The following is an 18493-nucleotide window of genomic DNA, read 5'->3' as shown; positions in this document are numbered from 1 at the left end:
TGGTATGTTGTAATTATGCACCAGCAATAATAATAATTATAGAGCATTGTTTGACAGTTATTTTTTAAATTTGACTGATGAGCTAAATATATACTGTATGCCATTATATAATAATCCTTGTATATTGTGAGTTGGCCGTAGGGAATGAATGTATAAATACGATAGTATATGTACTTCTACTTTAGTACTGATTCTGGATGATCATTGCTGCAGTTTTTTCAATTCAGTGCACAAACTAAAAGGTACCGACATCCAAAGATAAAGGAAAATAAGATATGTATTGGCAAGTACGTTATTTCTGTATACATGCAAGAAGAGTTGTTGCAAGTTATTTTTTCCCCTGCCAAAAATAAGTCAAAAGCTAACGTCCAAAAGATTCCAGTCGTCTTTGAACGCACCAAAGTGCAAACCTGCGAGAGAAGCGGCGATTGAATGGATTGCAGACGGCCATTTTAGAGCTACCGTCAACACCGCGGATTTATCTGCTGCTTCCCCCCCCCTTTTTTCTCGCTAGGTAAGACCTCCGCCCGACTGACGAGAGAAGTACAACGAGAAAAAGAAGAAGGGCGCGTGTGTTCAAGTTTGTCGCGGCTGAACTCCAAGTCGGGATGCGCTTCCGAAGGAATAAACTCTTTGCATCCGCCGTCGTTCTGGTCCTGGCGCTGGTGTGCGCGCTGGATGCGGCTAAAGGTAACTAAACTGGGATTTCTATACAATGTTTGCGCTGTGGAAATGTCGGGTGTTTTTGCTTTGTTTTGTTTTATGACGGTGATGATAACCGACGGCTCTCTCGAGTCGCCAGGCTCGTTGCTTAGCCGGTGAAGGTTACAGCAAGGAGGGATGCGCGCGGAGGAGGAACCTGTTCAGGGCTGGTCAGCTGCCCGAGTCGCAGCAAGTGCAAAAAGCGATGCTGAATCCAACGTACTCGCACGGCCTTTCTTCCGCACTAAAGCCGCCACTTCTATCTCGCATTGCGTTTTCAAACGTCACAGGTTGAATTTAATATTAATTAAGGCAACGGAACGACGCGTTTCTGTCTTCTGGTATCCGTCTATTTTTAGCGTTCGACTGCACCGCGTCGTCTTTTAGCTGCTTTAAATAAATAATGAGCTTGCCCCCCCCCCCCATTTAAAACCTCATATTAGTTAGCTTTTTTTATTATTATATACATCTACACAAGGATTCATTAGTTGTTCGTTTTGAGATTTGAACTGAATAAAATAACATATTTAGGGTTGCCATTAGCAGGCCTCGTGCTGGCTACGCATTGCAGATCTATCCTGTGGAATTCTTGAGGACAAAAACAATTGGTTCCGGTCGTAGTGGCGTGAGAATTCCCTGATGAAGACAGAACGATGGTGGAGGGGGCTTCCATGTCTGGATGTATTTGATGCAGGCGGTGCGCCTCCCACCTGCTGTCCCACGGCTCAGACACGATCACCCTGTTTGTGTGAAACCGTGGAAGTCAACCCACCCTGGGGGTTTTGGAAGTGGCTGCACATCAGCCTGTCATGGAGGCTGTGATCTTCTTGAGCTGAAGAAGAGGAAAAAGTACAATGTCAGACAGCAAGGCAATGCTGTGTTGGTCTTGTTCTGCAAGGCGGCAGTGTGTCGTATGCATGCAGATAATAATTGAAGAATTGATGAAAAGACAATGTTGCCGTTGTGGCAAAGTTGCAGTAATACAACTCGTTTTTTGCACAGCAGAAAGAAAGAAAGAAAGAATAAATGTATTGTTTATCTTTCTCTATATGTTGTTACCTCATTGGTGTTAAAATATTTATTTAAAGGTTTATATTGTGACGTTGATGCTATTTGGAAACCCGCTTATGGAGTTTAGCATGATATGTTAGCATTAAGCTAGCACAAGTAAGTAAGTAGTCTTTGCCGGAGAAGCATACAAACACTACAATGAGAATTGTAACAATGTCATCTACAAAAACGTGACCGATATGCTTGCAGGGTCCAGCATGCCACAGTAATGTAAACAAGACAAACAACAACCAGAACGATTGGTTATCAGTTTTTATTTTAAAAGCATTTCGTGGCTGTTTACCTCCAATACAGGGCAGTGTTTGTGAGCTGCATCTGCTGGCTTCCCAGCTCTTAGCAGCCAAAGTGAAGTGTGAAATCACCATCTGGGTGAAGGCTTATGGTGTATCAGCCCAGCTTTGTGTTTTATCAGCACGCTGTTGCTTCTGATTCTGTTGCTCCAGCTCCTGTGTTATCACCCCAGAAGCACACTCAGGTTGACCTCTGTCATGTTCAGGTCTTGGAGGGCAATGATGTGGTGCTTATTTACCTGCCTGAAAGTTTTGTCGTAGATGATCTTGCATTTTATTTATTTTTTTACATCCTTTCAATTCCTGTGAGAAACCAGAGTTTTATCAACAGCAGTGGTATAGGAATTTACAAAGTAATTCAATTACTGCACAATGTATTCCCTCATGTATATGATCTTGCAAAAATATTTGACCTATATTTCTGTAGTGTATGAAAAATTTGTGCTTGAGGTTATAAGAACGATTCAGCATCAAAGAAATTCATCACATTTCACACAACTTGCCCGCACAACTGTCTGTCTGAATTCCCTTTTTTTCCCTTGCTCCAGCATTACGTTATGTAATTGATTATTGACATGTATGAAGCCATTCACAATTGTCTACACATTTATTACGATGCATTTAAAAAAAACTCCCCCCCCCCCCCCAAAAAAAAAAAACGTGCGTGCGTTTAAAAGTTGATCATGTGGTAAAAACTGTCCTAGCTCAAAATGTTTTGATTTTGAGGCCCCCTGCCCTACATTAAACATTAACATTTAGGGATGCACGATAATGCTATTTTTGAACCGATACCCATAAACCAATAATTTGGAAAGTGCCAATGTCGATAACCAAAAAGCAAGCCGATAATTGCTTGCAAAATTAACTTGAATACAAATATACTTTTGAGTCCGACTATATGTCCAACATGTTTAAATACATTGAGACATTGTGTAAAGCAGCATGAAGCTGAATTTTATTGATATCTCTGCTTCAAAGACAACAACTAACTCATTTTGAGTTTGCCAAAACAAAACAGTCATGTTTTAAGAATGCAACAAAAAATGCGAGGGTAACATTTTGGGGAGACAGTACTGTAGACACAGTAAAGAAAGCCCACACTGGCGACTGCCATCCATGTATTTAAATAATTTTGTATTGAAAAGATTCCACCCCCCTTTGCTAGTCCTTTTCCTGGTCGACATGAAGCAGCACGTAAAGCACTCTCCACAGCCAATTAAACTGGAGGAGTACTTCCATTGATGCATTGCAGATTGCCCATCAGTCACTTTTACAGCATTGTGCGAGGTCACCAAATTAATTGTATGGTTATCTGGCTGGTTTGCCTTTGTTCACAGCATTTCATCACATCGCAATTAACACTGACTACGTTTACATGCTGTCAATATTTGGGTTAGGGTCAAAATTATGGTTTTGGAAAGATTCGGAATAACCCGTATATGTGTGACTAGACAAGTAACTCTGTACATGGTAATGTGATCAAGAAGCTAACTGTAGATTCTCGTGTTTGATGTTGAAGGTCGTGTTGCCATCTTTGACATGGTAGCAAGTAAAAATGAAAATGTTAGTCATTTAAAGCAGATCACCTTCGATTAACGGCATTCAATTTGAGTGTCAGTGATTCCTTCCATATTGGAGTATTAACATTGTCAGTGGAGTAACATGGAGATCACAAATCAAGCAACTGTATATTGTCTGGAAGCAATTTTGGGAAGATAAATTAGACCAGTAGATTATTTAATTATATATTATTCCGGTAATTCTATAAAATGCCATTTCAAAAGAGTTTCTAAACAAATGGTAGCCATTACAAAATGTCTTGTGCTTGCATTGCCCCGATTATCGTTACTTGGCCTCCCAGAGGAGCTCTGTTTTTTTTTAAGGGTTTCCCTGTTGAACAAATGACTTTTTCTTTTTTTTTTAAGGTCTGTAGTTGTGGGTCTGGATTTCGCTATAGTGTATGACAATGTACCCTCTGTTCAAAGGACCACGACTCAAGTCCTTCAAGAATGTGTACATGAGATAATCCCCAGAAAGAGTCAAACTTTTAAAACCCTTCGTTTTTGGTAAATTGCCCAAGAGTTCCTGAAGAAATTGGTCATAAGAGAAGTGGTGACTTGGCTCTCATTGGTGCATTCTCAGGCTCAATGGAGTTAGTGAACCGTCAAGAATGGGTCATTGAGTTGTGAATATTTAAGTCTACACCAGATGACTCGGAAGTTGTTGTGCTGGTCCCTGCGGAAGCATTTACATTCATGTGAGACCTTTTATTGAGGCAAATGTGGTAATATTTGGATGTGAAAATGCAGGACAGAGGCTAACTTAAATATTTTGCTTCTTGGTGAATGTATTAAAGGTTCATGACACAGATGTGTATTGAATTGGAATATCTTAACTCTGACAGTAGTTGGATGTACATATGTCAGAATTATGATGTTCATTGAAAAACAAAAGCTTTCATGTGGTGGCATGCCCACATTGAGCTATTATGGAGAAACAGGCAAGAGACCTTGTTACCTGCTCGGGCAGGTCGGTTAAAGCTCGAGACGTCTCACTTCTTCACTCTCACTCTCAGTGGCCCTTTTGTGCCATTTGCACAGAGAAGCAATTGAGTTGCGTTCAAGGTTCTGCATCTCCCAGACGCCCTCAAAGCCAACCCCCCCTCTTCGGAGGAGCTCCACGGCCGCAGTGGGTGTACCCTATGTCGGGAGCTTGTAATTGCATGGAGGACAAACAAACCCTGTTGCCTGGCAGGCCAACTGAGAGGCGCCCCTATGTAGAGATTGGAGGTCCCTGAGGTCTTGAGGTTCCAGGCTGTTTAAATCCGCCTTGAACAGGTCCCGCTCTGTTTTGGAAGGCAACTCGTATCAACAAGCTCACGAGGCTGAAAGGCCAGATGGACAAATAGAGAAGTGTGTTCAGACCGTGAGCAGATTGTTCCTTGATTATTCCTACGCTGTAGATTTAAGAGAGTCACTTGAGTTGAATCAATTTAGTCATGCAAAGTTGCATATGAATCACATCTTCACCTACTGTTTGGCAGCAGTTTTTGTTCATTTGGATGACCTCAGCACAACCTGCAGCTGACGTAAGAGGCCCACTTGTGGTTGCCTTGAAATCTTGAAAACTGTCTACTGCTATTAATCGATATTACACTTTATAAAAATTAAAAAAAGACAGAAACTTATTAACTCTTCACACACTTCAAACAAAATGTCATAAGATTGCTGTTTGTGCACTTTTAAGACCAGTTTTGCCCATGGTACACTCTTCTTATCTGATACACAATTACAGCCTTGGAGTTGGAGGCACTGATGAGCGATTTCTGCCTTGTGGTTAACTCTGGTATTACATCTTTCAGCAACTGCAAACATTTTTTGTTTTTAATAAGGATTCAAATCCTCGCTAAGTGTGGGCGCGGGCTGTCAATTGCCCATCTCTGTTTTTGTAGCATGCCTGCCACGTAAGTAACAACTGTTTAAACATTGTTCAATAGCACAAGGTCTTTACAGCAGTGGTAGAGATGGTTGAGCTAATAAGCGCCATGAATAAAGCATAGCTTTTCACTGCCATGCCACACAGACATGACGCTTGCCTGCACCATCATTACACAACATCCTCTCAGAGGGTGCCAGGCATTATCTGACTGCCTGATCATCTGCTGCAGTCAAGATGCTGCAACGTGGACAGCTGCTCGGGTATTTCTCAGGCTACCTCTGGGTGACTAGGAGGATGAGAACTGTCTGGCAGCGGTATATTTGGTTTGGTCTGTGGCAGTAGTGAGTGTGCATGACACGTGCAGTGTTCGTTAAGTGTTTGAAAGAGACCGGAGTCTTTTTGAGTCTCATGTTTACCACAACCTATTGTGGCTTTATGGTCTTTCAGCAAGTCTTTCATCATGGTTACTGGGTCAAACTCTTTCAGTTAGTCTTCCTTTAAAAATACTTAAACAACCATTAAGAGACATTATAATTGTGTTTCTAAGTTTCCCTGTTGTGTGTTGGGGAGTGTGAGATGATATAATTTGTTGCTTGTAAACATTGGCCTTTGTTGTTGTTTTTAAATGCTTTTTGTCCTACTCGCAATGTAATGTAGCTCTGTGGGAAATACAGTGGAATCTTATAGGTGGAACTGCCACCGTAATGAAACCCTAAACTAACTGTGCAGGCAATATAACCACTGGACATTCTCATATGTAGAAGGTTAACCACTGTGTGACAATGATATATAAAACTACCCACCCTTTAACGATTTACCTACAGATGGGGTGTAGGGTTGTCACGATTCAATTCAAATTCGATATCGATACCCAGGAAAATACTCGATACTCAATACCATTTTCGATACCGCAGACATACCAAAAAAAAGACAAATATTTAAAAAATGAATAGAAGAATATTTTTTTATTTACATAACTGCAAATAGATAATCAATTAAATACAATTATTAACTCTTTCACTGCCACTGACGTTTAAAGACGTCAAGTAAAAACCTACGCTTCACTGCCAATGACGTCAAAAGACGTCATCCAATGATTTTTTTTTTTTTTTTTGAAACGGGTGCTGGGAAGGCTTGCGGAGCTCTCCTGAAAGTTTTAAGCAGGTTTTTTGAGCCTAATGACTATTTTTGGCCCCTAGAGGGCAGCGATGACTCTCTTTTGACAAGATCGGGTGGGCGTCAGTAGAGGCGGAGCTAGAGCGTTGAGCAGGAGATCAGAATGGAAAACAAAGGAAAAATGGCGGCCGGTCGCGAGGAGCTAACGCCAGAGCCGTTTTTTTCAAAGACCAAAAGCATCGCTAAAAAAGCACATTGTTGATGACATGATCATCATCGATGATGAAGATGATGGTGACTCCGTGGTTGGAAAGCATTGACGCGGCAGTAGAAGACGTTAGATGGAGCTAGATGGAGGAGGGAACGGGCAATGGCGAGCGTTTGCAAGCAGCTCTACACTTACAAGACGAAAGGCATCGACCAACGCTAAAATAGTACATTGATGACGACGGTGATTATCCTCGATGATGATGAAGGTGAATCCGAGCTTGACGGCGAAATTGGAACCGCTGACGCGGCGGCTATGACGGTGTCGTAACGCGGAACGCAACCGAGCACGCACATGCGGACGTTCGATCGGACGACGGAGAGTGCCCCGAGTCCAATGCATATTCATCGGAGGAAGTGTGTACAGTCTGCTACTTGCTTTTTATTCCCCGGAAAAAAAGGCCGTCAAGAAAGTGTAACGTTTGCACGCAAAACGGACCAATGTGAAAGTGAAAGTAAACTGTTGTGCGAGTCCTGGCATCTCCTTGCACGCAGGAGAGCGTTACAAAAGGAAAAACTGTATTTGAAACATCCACATAATTGTAAGTAGTACCACAGTTGCACACATTTGTAAATAGTTTGCGAAATTGTTTTGTCAAATTGTTACACTGTTGAATGGAAATAAACGTATTTTGCAATCAAAAAACACTTTTTCATTGTTGGTGAAAGCGTTTTACAGAAGTAAAGCACTATTTAGGTGTTTGTGGCATCATTCATGGACAAAAAGAAGTGTACAATTCACTAGAGTGCATGAAATAACATCGTTTCACAAAAAGCTCTTTTTCTTCGGTGAAAGTAACCATTTTCTATTGTTGATTACTGAAGAACGGAATAAGGTAGAAACAAACTTTTTTTTTCTGATGAAAGCCGAGAGTCCAATCTTTCATTTGGTAGTATGTGTGTTTCCATAGTCCAAACACAACATTTTCTGTGGACCTTGAAAGATCACTCAAAATGCTTAAATCGGCTGGCAGTGGGGACAACCCGTTTCTGAAAACGTCTGGCAGTGAAAGAGTTAATATATTAATCAAATCAGAAAATAAAAAAATAAGACAATCACTTTTTCAGGCTGTCTGCCGAGTAGGCTGCGCTGTGGGAACGTTACCATGTAGGGCTGGGCGATATGGCCCAAAAATAAAATCTTGAATAAAAAAAAATATATATATATATATATATATATATATATATATGTCTTTCAGTCATTCAGGACGATTACGATTTTTTTCATCGATTTTAATCTAATAAACCCAGCAAACGTTTATTTAAAGGTCTCATTTATTCAAAAATAATTCCTGTGCAAAATCTTCAGACAATAATAACGTATACTGATTCAATGTTCAAGATGCTTGGCCTCAGAGTTTCATTTTACTGCTACTTTTTCATGACCAAGGGATTTAGTTGAACACACCAAAGGCATTGCATAGTGATATTGACCCACATCGGCAGTTGAATAAGTATCACTACAAATGGTTATGTTGAAGTGCTGCACAAATAACATATTATATAGATCAAATCTGTAAGTGAAATAACATCCTAGTGGGGATAAGCGGTTTGGAGAATGAATAATACTGAGAAAAATATTCACTTCTCCTTTCTGCTGCTGGCTGACAGTTGACAAGCTGCCTTAAAGCTTCACCACAAAAATTATATTTTGCAGTGTTTATTCTTGACAACTTTATGAATGTTGGAGGTTAACTTTTGACACACTATGTGTGTCGCATCATATTTCTCCAGCTGTGCTTTGTCACTGTTAAGTGTGTATGAGAGAGAGAGACTGAGAGCCTGTGGAGGACAGCGGCCCTGCAGTGACACCGCAGTGACACAGCAAAGTTTGCATGGTCATTGTCCGCCCTTCTACAAAATCGACTTGATCACATATTGCACCTGATGTGCATGGTCCAAAATCCATTATTCACCAGGCAGGGAGTGTTTGCTATAAGTTATTATTTGGTCAAATACAACAGTGGCCACCTTTTTAATGCTCTGATAGATTGACTTGCAAGTCTCATGGCCTTGTCAGTGAATAAATGGACACATCTCGTTATCGGATTAAATGCCTTTCAGTTTATTTGCTATGCAACAGGATTGTATAGCTGCTTATGTGTTGCTGGTTTATAAATGTTTCCAGTGTCACACCATTTCTACATCTCTCCTCACCTTTTGTTGTCTTTGTCTTTTACAATGTACACTTCACTTTTATAAAATCCACTGTTTTCCTTTGGTGATGAGTAATGTCAACATTTTTGACATAACTAGATGTTTGTTTTTTTATCTGCTCCCCCTTGGATTTTGTAGACTGTTACATAGATGATAATCATGAAAACGTAAAGTCTCATCTGTAGCTTGTTTAATCGAAGTACATTGCAGACATAGGAATTGGTTTCCAAATTAAGTTAAATTAGGAAAATTCCTGTCAATCCATCCATCTTCTACCGCTTATCCGAGGTTGGGTCACGGGGGCAGCAGCTTTAGCAGGGAAGCCCAGAATTCCCTCTGCCCAGCCACTTCAACCAGATCCTCCAGCAGGATCCCAAGGCGTCGCCAGGCCAGCAGAGAGACATAGTCTCTCCAGCGTGTCTTGGGTCGTCCCCGGGGCCTCCCGCCGGTGGGACATGTCCGGAACACCTCTCCAGGGAGGCGTTCAGGAGGCATCCGAACCAGATGCCCAAGCCACCTCAATTGGCTCATCTCAACGTGGAGGAGCAGCGGCTCTACTCAGAGTCCCTCCTATATTACCGAGCTTCTCACCCTAAATTCCTGTCTTCTCAGATTATTAACTCAGTACTACATAAGGAGTATTGTGTACATCTCAAAGCCCCAGTACTAATCTCATTCACCTTAATTCCTTAATTCCTGCCTCCCCCTCTTAAAAAAACAAACAAAAACAAAAAAACTACCCTGTTTACAATTTACTCATTTCAGACAGATTGCAGTAAATCTTCCTTTGTATGAACTATGAAGTCTACATTTGTACCAATAAGGGCTGCCGCAAACGATTATTTTGCTAGTCGACTAACAGTAGTCTCGATTAGTTAACTAATCGGAACATATCTTCGCTGTCCTGTGAAACACATTTTTATTCATTTTTATGTTATTTTATTTTATTACGTTTTTGGGATGTCTGCATTCAGTTGCATCTCATAAACGAAAAAGAAGACAAAAATGGACATGTTTTCCACAAAACGACAATATGTAAATAGCAGCATATTGCACCAAAAAGCGGCTGCTCGTTTTAAAACCATCATTAGTTTACATTTTGAATTCTATAAAAGTATGTACAAATTAATAATGAAGACAGTTAAGATTATAGTACATTGAACTTTGATTAGATTTTGCATCTTGTACCATCATTTCTGACATGTTTATAAATTGTTTCATAAACGTTTTCTGACCTTAGGCGACATACACGCACATAAAGCGTTTTAGACGATCCTCTTTTCGATGAGTTTCTTGTGGAAAAATGCGTACCCTTTCTTCATTCTTCTTTTTTTCGTGATAGTTTTCTTGTACAATGCTATTTTCCACATCGGCAAAGGTGATTTTTGGCAAATGCTTGAGAGAGATAGTGTACAATATACTCTGCGATCCATCTTGCTTCTCGCGCTTAATATAATGACTGGAAGTTGGGACACACAAAGATCACTTAGCTTCCCGGTTTTGTGAAAAAGTTCTATTGGTCTATTGATTACGAACAGATCTGCGGGACCAGTACAAGATAGGTTCTATTCTCGTGTTTGTGAATGAATTCCACTTGCTAGCGAGGTTAATTGTTTCTTCTTGGTACATGGGGCTCTATTTTCTTGCCAAGCTCAAGTCTAGTACGGAGCTCGGTCCAACTGTGCACACTTCTGGCATTTTCTTGGTTGCGTGCAGTTAGAAACATGCATTTTCGCTGTTGTGGGAGTGAATAAAGACGACTTGCTTCCCAGCCAATGCAAGCGGCTCCTCTTATTTCCTTTCCAGTAGAACTTTTTATTGCCTTCCTGGTATGGGTGACATTAAAGTATTTAATTCTTCTAAAACTTGAGAGTTGTGGCTCTCAAAGGCCAAAACAGTGCAATATCCATGTGATTCCGACATTTATAAGAGTAGTGCAACAAGAGCTAAAATTAAATTCAAATAAGAAATAATATACATGCGGTATCTTTGAGAGAGATCATGGTATTAAGCCTATTTGAGGTAAGAACGTCTTGGATTAATTAGAATTGCCATTAAGACATTATCTCCTGCTGTAAACCAAAGTATAGGCTGATGTGCGCTCTTCTAAGTGTAGCCAGAATTTTTATTTTTTTTTTACAAAAAAACAAACATTTTTTTAAAATTAAACTAAAATCCAGATATCAGTGAAAGAATTCCAGTTGGACATGTCACTTCATATGACGTATTTCTGGAGGGGGGGGAAAAAGAAAATAGATCAAATTTGACCTAAATAGAAAATGGAGAAGTCTAACACAGCGCTTTTATATACACCATATGGTGTCCAAAGTGTTTTACAAAACCCGATATTCAATTATTTGAAAACTTATTATAATTAGCAGACACATTGTTCGAAATACGTAATAGCTGTTGTTTTAAATTTCCAATGGCTTACCTTGAGTAGAAACTGGCGTTGCAATGTGGTCAACAGTTGAATCTGGTTGATATTATTGCACACACTGGTGTTGTAAAATAGTGTTAGTCTTCGTGGCAAATGTCACTGCTAGTCTGCATGCTACTTGGTACACTAGCTTGTTGCGGAGACCATAGAACGCTCACAAAAGAACATGTCTACGGTGTACATGTTTTTTTTCCCACTTATATTTTATATATTTATGGACTTGTCACTTCATAAAAGCTGTCGAGACGATGGACGGGCTGGATGTGGCCCAGATGTTCCATAAGTTGTTAAGGTCATCCATTAAGGTGGCAAAAAAAATGAGCACCAAACAACAGCCTCTGGTGCTCATTTGAGAAGCACACCACCATTTTTATGTGCATCCTGTGTATAAGGAACAGTAAGAAATCTCATTTTGTGGATGATATGAAGGTGGCTACTGTGAAGTGGGCATTTGGAGACCGGCTTCAACCTCCAATCCTGCATTACTGTGTAGGAGTTGAATTTGATTTTGTTGCTTGTTTCATACTCTCCTGTGTTAAAATGTTTTATTCCAGATTTCCTTTAATCATCTAGCCTTGAGTTGTGTTTCGTCTCATTCTTGTCCTTGAGGAATTAATGTAATCTGGAAAAAGGCTTGTCTTGACTCCAGAGCACATGTTTGATTGACTGTTGAATGACCTTATAAGTACTGCACTTTTCAGCACTTTGTTCCAAAAGCAGCTCTTCAGGTGGCTCTCAAGTACGTTCTTGTGTATATATATTTTTTTAAAAGATAATTAAGGATTTCGTGTTGACTGACGTGTTGTATCTTAAATTCAAAACAAAAACAAGAAAGCCATAACTGGATAAACTGGATAACATTTTTGCATAAGGACTACTGTGTCTTGTAAAATTCAGTGCTGGATAGAGTTAAACTCTCAAAACTGGTTGACAATTAGCAATGTGAGGCCCATATGTGACCTAGCTAATTGTATCTGGGACTCTATAAAGGCTAAAGAAGATTAATGTTGTAGTTTGTCCCCACAATCTGTCTAAAGACATCCACTTCCCTTCAAGACACATTATGTTGCAGATTAATCAATTTCTTGACCTTAAGCTTGCTTCTGCTCAATGCTGCACGTGCAAGATAATGTTTACTCTGTTAAACACAAGTTCAGAGGGTGTAATAATTGTTGTTGTTGAATTTATTTTATTTTTTTAAGTCAGCCTTCACATTAATTTTTCATTTTAAGTTAACACAGCATATTAAATTGTCTTTGTATTTTCACTGGGTGATTCTCATTAGTTGAGGTGCCTGCATCATTCCAGCCCTGTGCTAGTAGCACCTAATTAATTTTCAACGATTGGGACCAGAAATTATGTAATAACAAACACAGTATTGTGTACTTGCAACCAATTACCATTTCCTGGAACTCAGATTTGCCATTCAATTGACATTTAATGTTGTATAAAAGTATACCCGTTTGTCTGGATAATTTGAACGTTTAGGTATTTATGAGAATTTTATGTTGTTGAGTATCTTTAATAAATGACCATTTGTGATGATTTCTTATGCATGAAATAGTTGACTCAGTAATTATCAAACAAGGAGCAAATGTTAGCTGTCAGGTAGCAAAAATGAATTGGCATACAAAATAGTGTTTTTATTTTGAGATTACAGCAAATTGCAATTGTACATTAACAAAGCATCTTTTGCTTTAGAAAATAAATGTTTTCCTTAAGTTGAAAAAATAGCAAAAATTTTAACATTGCCATTTTTTTCTTTTATGTAATGTATATTGATAACAGTTAACTAGATGGATTATTACATAACCAGAACAGTTTTCCACAGTACATGAGGGCCACTGCCTTTACGCCTAGTTGTCATTGTTGTTGGGGTTACCAACTTGGAATCAAGTGGCTTACAGTATATTGATAATTAACCATACCTCTTAAATCAGGAAAATAAACGGACAGTCATTTAACACAAGACAAGAGTTTGTAAGCTTTATAAATAGGTCTTGCATGCACAAAGAGATTATGTAATGCTTGCAGTATTTAGCATCAAAATAGCGTACTACCTCAACCAAAGATGGCTGATACATCCTTAGACATGCATGTTCAAAAAGTCTTCCCTCTCCTGTTCTTATGCGCTGCCATGCACAGTTAGCATCATATTGCTTGATCGGTGGCATAGCGGCGGCATCATCTCGTGTCTCTCCACATTGGATGTGAGAGAGCTGTCCTCCATCAGTGTTCTTTTAGCCAACCCAAATGTGCCACTCACTGTAGCTTTTTCTGCAGCTGCCAGCTACAATAGCCTTGTACACGCCGCTCACTGTTAATGGTCCAACCACTGTTGCACACCAGAACTTCACAAGAGAGCAGTTATCATTCCAGTCGAAACTGGAATGTGATGAGTCATTGGGAAATGATGTCTTGTTTTGCATTTCATGTTTAGAGGCACCAAAAATAATGAGGACGAAATCCTTGATATCATCGAGTATATTGCAGCCCGGCCCAGTGGGAATTACTCACGCCGAGCTTGTTACTAGTGTATAGTAGAAATTTAAATGTTTTTTTTTTTTCACCCTAGCATTGAAAATGTTTATATGAGTTTTAATAGACCCTAATGCTGTGCTTTTTCTGTTTGCCACAGTAAATAAGCACAAACCATGGATCGAGACGACTTACCATGGTATCGTGACAGAGAATGATGACAAAGTGCTGCTGGACCCCCCTCTAATTGCACTGGACAAGGATGCGCCTCTACGCTACGCAGGTGAGGAAGAGGGGCTTAATGCTGAAACTGTTTTTAAAACTGGATTTACAATTTGTAAGGAATGATTATGTTGAATAAATAGCTAAATTAGTCATGGTCTTTCCATCTGGTGTGAAAATGTGTAACCCTTATGGCAGTTACATGGCTGGCGACCATTTCCTCCAAATCCGAACCTATTTGATATTCAGAATAGATCAAAATACCCTTTCATGTTTAATGAAAGGGTATATGGGGGGAGTTAATCACATTGGAGTTGACTCTGGCTGAGGGTTCAAAGCACCACAGCCCTGGAAATGATTTCCCACCGTTTCACATCACATGAGAGTGTTGGGATCTTTTGTCTGCGACTCCCTTCCCACTCGGTGCACTCGCACCACTTGATCCGACCCATTTTTATCTCAGATTACCTTGTGTGATTTAGCAAGCGAGGTACTTCCAACCACGTGCCCGTCAGAGCTTGCTAATGTGACTTCTTTACAAAGGCAGTTTAATTGTAATGATTGCAAGTGCAGATATTTCCAGGCGCAAATGTAAGTACAAATGTTTGCAACCATTTGACAGTTGCTGGGAATATGAAGTCCAAACACCCTCGTTACAATCCCAATCCCAGGTGATATCCCTGTAACATTCAGAGCAATTATATCAGAAACTTCACAGAGAAAATGCTCGGTGCATTGTGAGCAGGCGTGTTGTCATGGTGAAACAGCAGTCCTGCCACAAATCTTGCCTCCTCTTTGAAGACGTGCTGGTTGATCATCTGGCCCACACTGACATTTATAGTTTGGGTTTGAAATGTATCTTTTGTCCTGTAACGTTTCTGACACGCCTCAGGGGAGTATGACCAAAGTGTTCTTCAACGTGAGTGTGAGTGGCAGCATCATGCTTTGCGTCTGCTGTTGAAACTTGACCCTTAAACAAAATTACAAACAGTTCCAAAGTTACCTAAAATAGAAAACATGGAAAAGATCTGAAATATTTTATATTGCACTTGGAGGGGGCTCTTACACTCCCGAAACATTTTGTGTGTTGACTTTATACTTCATATATTATACGTATATCAATTGTATATCAATTTCACATCAATAAACTGAATAGAATTTGATGCCTGCACTCTTGCCAGTCATGTACGTAAACGGCATGTCCATGTGAAGTATCTCCCTGTGGACAAAGCTGGCAGCCTGGCTTCACGTGGCAGCAGGGATGACCGACTGTGTCGTGCCAGCCGCCTTCTAGTCAGTCCATCTGTGCCAAAAAATACAGTTGACTGTAAAGGCCAGTGAAGCCCAATCACTGGCTCTCAAATCAGAAAGTTAAATATCTCATCTCACTTATTACTCAGCGCTCGCCCTAAAACGAGTCTGTCTTTCAGTGTGTCCATCCATATCTGTATAACTACTTGATTTGAGGCTAATGGAGCACGGATAGTTTAAACCCAGGCTTTTGTGCAGGCTGGAACATGAGTTTTGTGTTCAAGGGTGACTATCTAACAACAGCAAGAGGAAATATTTTTTGCTTGATTATGTTTTGTTTTGTAGGATGCCAATTGAAATGAGAAAAACTGTTCCTGCAGCACATTTAGCAGGTGAATGTTCTGTTCAGGGTTACATTTTGTATACACGAGAGTTAGCAGTCTTTTGTGATTGCTGATCCAGCCTGTGGTACTGAGGAATTCATAAAGTCTTTGTGTGCTGCTCATTAGAGCCGCGGTGAACACTGAGGCCCACAACTCTGACTGCATGACTGCACCTGGCCAGCAGCTAATGTGACACCCACTCCGGATTGTTGTATTCAAGCAAAACAGAGATGACAAGGCCAGCAGAGGCCCTAATGTAGCATAAAACCATTAACTGTCCTTTATAGCATTTTTATAGTCAAGATTGACACTTTGGGCGTTTTGAACTCTTATTATCTTTCTGTTGTTGTACTATGAAGATACATTCATTCATTAAATTACTGTATTAATAAAAAATAATCCACATGGTGGCACGGGAGATGACTGGTTAGCACTTTGGCCTTCCTGGATGGAGTTTGCATGTTCACCCCGTGCCTGCGTGGGTTTTCTCCTGGTACTCCGGTTTCCTCCCACTTTCCAAAGACATGCATGACAGGTTAATTGAACACTCTAAATTGCCCCTAGGTGTGATTGTGAGTGTGAGTGGTCGTCTGTGTGTGCCCTGGATTGGCTGGCAACCGGTTCACCCCGCCTACTGCCCGAAGCCAGCTGGGATAGGCTCCAGCATCCTCGCGACCCTCGTAACTTGTGAGGAATAAGCGGTTAAGAAAATGGATGGATGGGTAATCCACATGAAAACCTTTCTGTTCAATTCCTCTCTGACTTTTCTCACGTTTACACATGGGTCCTGCCAGATGTCATAGCAACAGTAATTGCTGCCAATTCGTGAGACTGTATTTGAGGTAACACTGTATGTCAAGATGTTCTGTCACTCTGTCACCTGACTATTTTAAAATAATTTGATTATTTCCTTGTCTGAGCTATCTGAGCTTTAAAACATGAAATGAATCAACATGCAGTAAGTTCCCTCCTGTCTTTTGTTGTCTCTTTCGCTTCTAACTCTTCTTTAACTGACCCCCGGTTTATCTTCTCTCCCCTCCCTGTAGAGAGTTTTGAGGTGACCCTCACTGAAGAAGGTGATCATAGGCTCTTTCTTCTGCTTTGTGCTTATCGTTACTATTAACCCACTAACACAAAATGGCATCTGCACATTCACACAGAAATGCCCGTCATGCTCCGTATCTACCCATTTGGTTTTTGTCAACTTTTTTGTTTTTATTCCCCCTTCACTGTACTTGTAGAATAATTAAGAGTTTTGCTAGCTGGATGTGAACAGTATGATGTGGGGCTTAATAAATTAGAAATATCTGTGCATGAGGCATCCATCGCAGTTTGCAGACCCTAACAGTTTTTCAGCTATCACCAGGAAACAGAAGGCTGCTTCAAAGCAGTTCTTCACTCAATTGATTATTATTATTTTTTTAAATCTATGATTGTGGATATTAGTTGAGGCACAGTTTTAGTAATGCCTCAATGTGAACTATCTTATGGTGACATTTTTTTTCTAATTCTAAACTCTTCAAATGAAAGCTGCTGAGATTGTTAACCAATGCAAACTCTTTGCTGTTAATGCATCTTCGCCCTAGTGGATTTTCTTTTTATCCTCCACCACTAATATATCCCATTGGCATGGCTGCAGTTGTCATTTGATATGGATGTCAAGCAAGTTGATATTTCTAACCCCAGTTCTTATCCAATACTTTACATTTAAATGTCTTTGCTGTGCATTTAATTGTGAATCAATTGCACACAATAGCTTTGCAAACAAGGCTTTGATTTCATGTTTAAAAAGACAGCAGTGTGGTGACACTTATTTTTCCATTAAGTTATACGAGTTTTAATACTGTGAAGATCCCCGCCACTCTTTTCTTTTTCTTTTTTTTACTTTTGTTCTGCACATTTTCCTCACAAATACCTTGTAAACGTTATTCATTACAGAGAGAAATTGGTCACCACTTACAGTACACTGCTCTCTAATGTTCTTATTTTGGGGTTTGGGTTTCTTGTCTACGATTATACTTCTGTGAAATGCTTGTCCACATCTTTTTGGTTTCTGCCTGCATGACTGAATGCTGACAGTTTTTAAATGGCTTGGAAAAGACATGCCTTCTTCTGTATATTATTGAATGTCCCTCACCCCCTCCCAACTCCCCTCCCAAAATGCTCACCCAACTATAAAAGTGCTTTTGGGCTTCCTCCACAGACACGTCCCACCCAAAACGTCAATTTCCTGGCTCCTAAAATCTGTGGCTGATCATTTTTTTGCCTTAATTTCTTAATTTTGCTGTGAATAATTATTTTTTAAACTGAAGACATTTCACTACGTTTTAAAGCAATCTCCTTTGTTTTGTTTTTTTGATCAGGTGAGATTTGCGGCTTCAGAATCCACGGGCAGAATGTCCCCTTCGAAGCTGTGGTCCTGGACAAGTCCAGTGGCGAGGGAATCATCCGGGCAAAGGACAAGTTAGACTGCGAGCTGCAGAAGGAGCACACCTTCACCATCCAAGCATATGACTGTGGAGAAGGACCTGATGGTGCCAACATGAAGAAATCACACAAGTCAGTTTGAGTAGTTTGCATCTAGTCCTGAGTTGGTCCGTCAATTATATCATGAAGACTGGACATTTCTGCTTTCCTTTCATTTACCTCTTTGCATTGTCATAATTTGAATTGTCATC

General features: G+C 40.1%; 1 protein-coding gene across 4 annotated transcripts in view; it reads left to right on the top strand.

Annotated features, from left to right (window-relative positions):
• The first annotated feature begins 427 nt into the window (after positions 1-427).
• The window catches only part of clstn1 (calsyntenin 1), a 32427-nt gene continuing 14361 nt past the window's right edge, over positions 428-18493 (top strand). For 2 of the 4 annotated variants that reach the window (XM_077543217.1, XM_077543199.1), the window contains exons 1-4: positions 428-690; positions 14120-14242; positions 16862-16891; positions 18179-18374. In XM_077543217.1, coding sequence (XP_077399343.1) covers positions 609-690; positions 14120-14242; positions 16862-16891; positions 18179-18374 — 431 coding nt within the window. In that variant the 5' untranslated portion in view covers positions 428-608. The remainder of the gene's footprint in view (positions 691-14119; positions 14243-16861; positions 16892-18178; positions 18375-18493) is intronic. The other 2 variants (XM_077543226.1, XM_077543208.1) reach the window with 1 other exon arrangement.

This window comes from Vanacampus margaritifer, chromosome 1 (assembly GCF_051991255.1).
Source record: "Vanacampus margaritifer isolate UIUO_Vmar chromosome 1, RoL_Vmar_1.0, whole genome shotgun sequence".
In the NCBI taxonomy this organism is placed as follows: domain Eukaryota; kingdom Metazoa; phylum Chordata; class Actinopteri; order Syngnathiformes; family Syngnathidae; genus Vanacampus; species Vanacampus margaritifer.
This window is presented reverse-complemented; position numbering and strand designations above follow the sequence as displayed.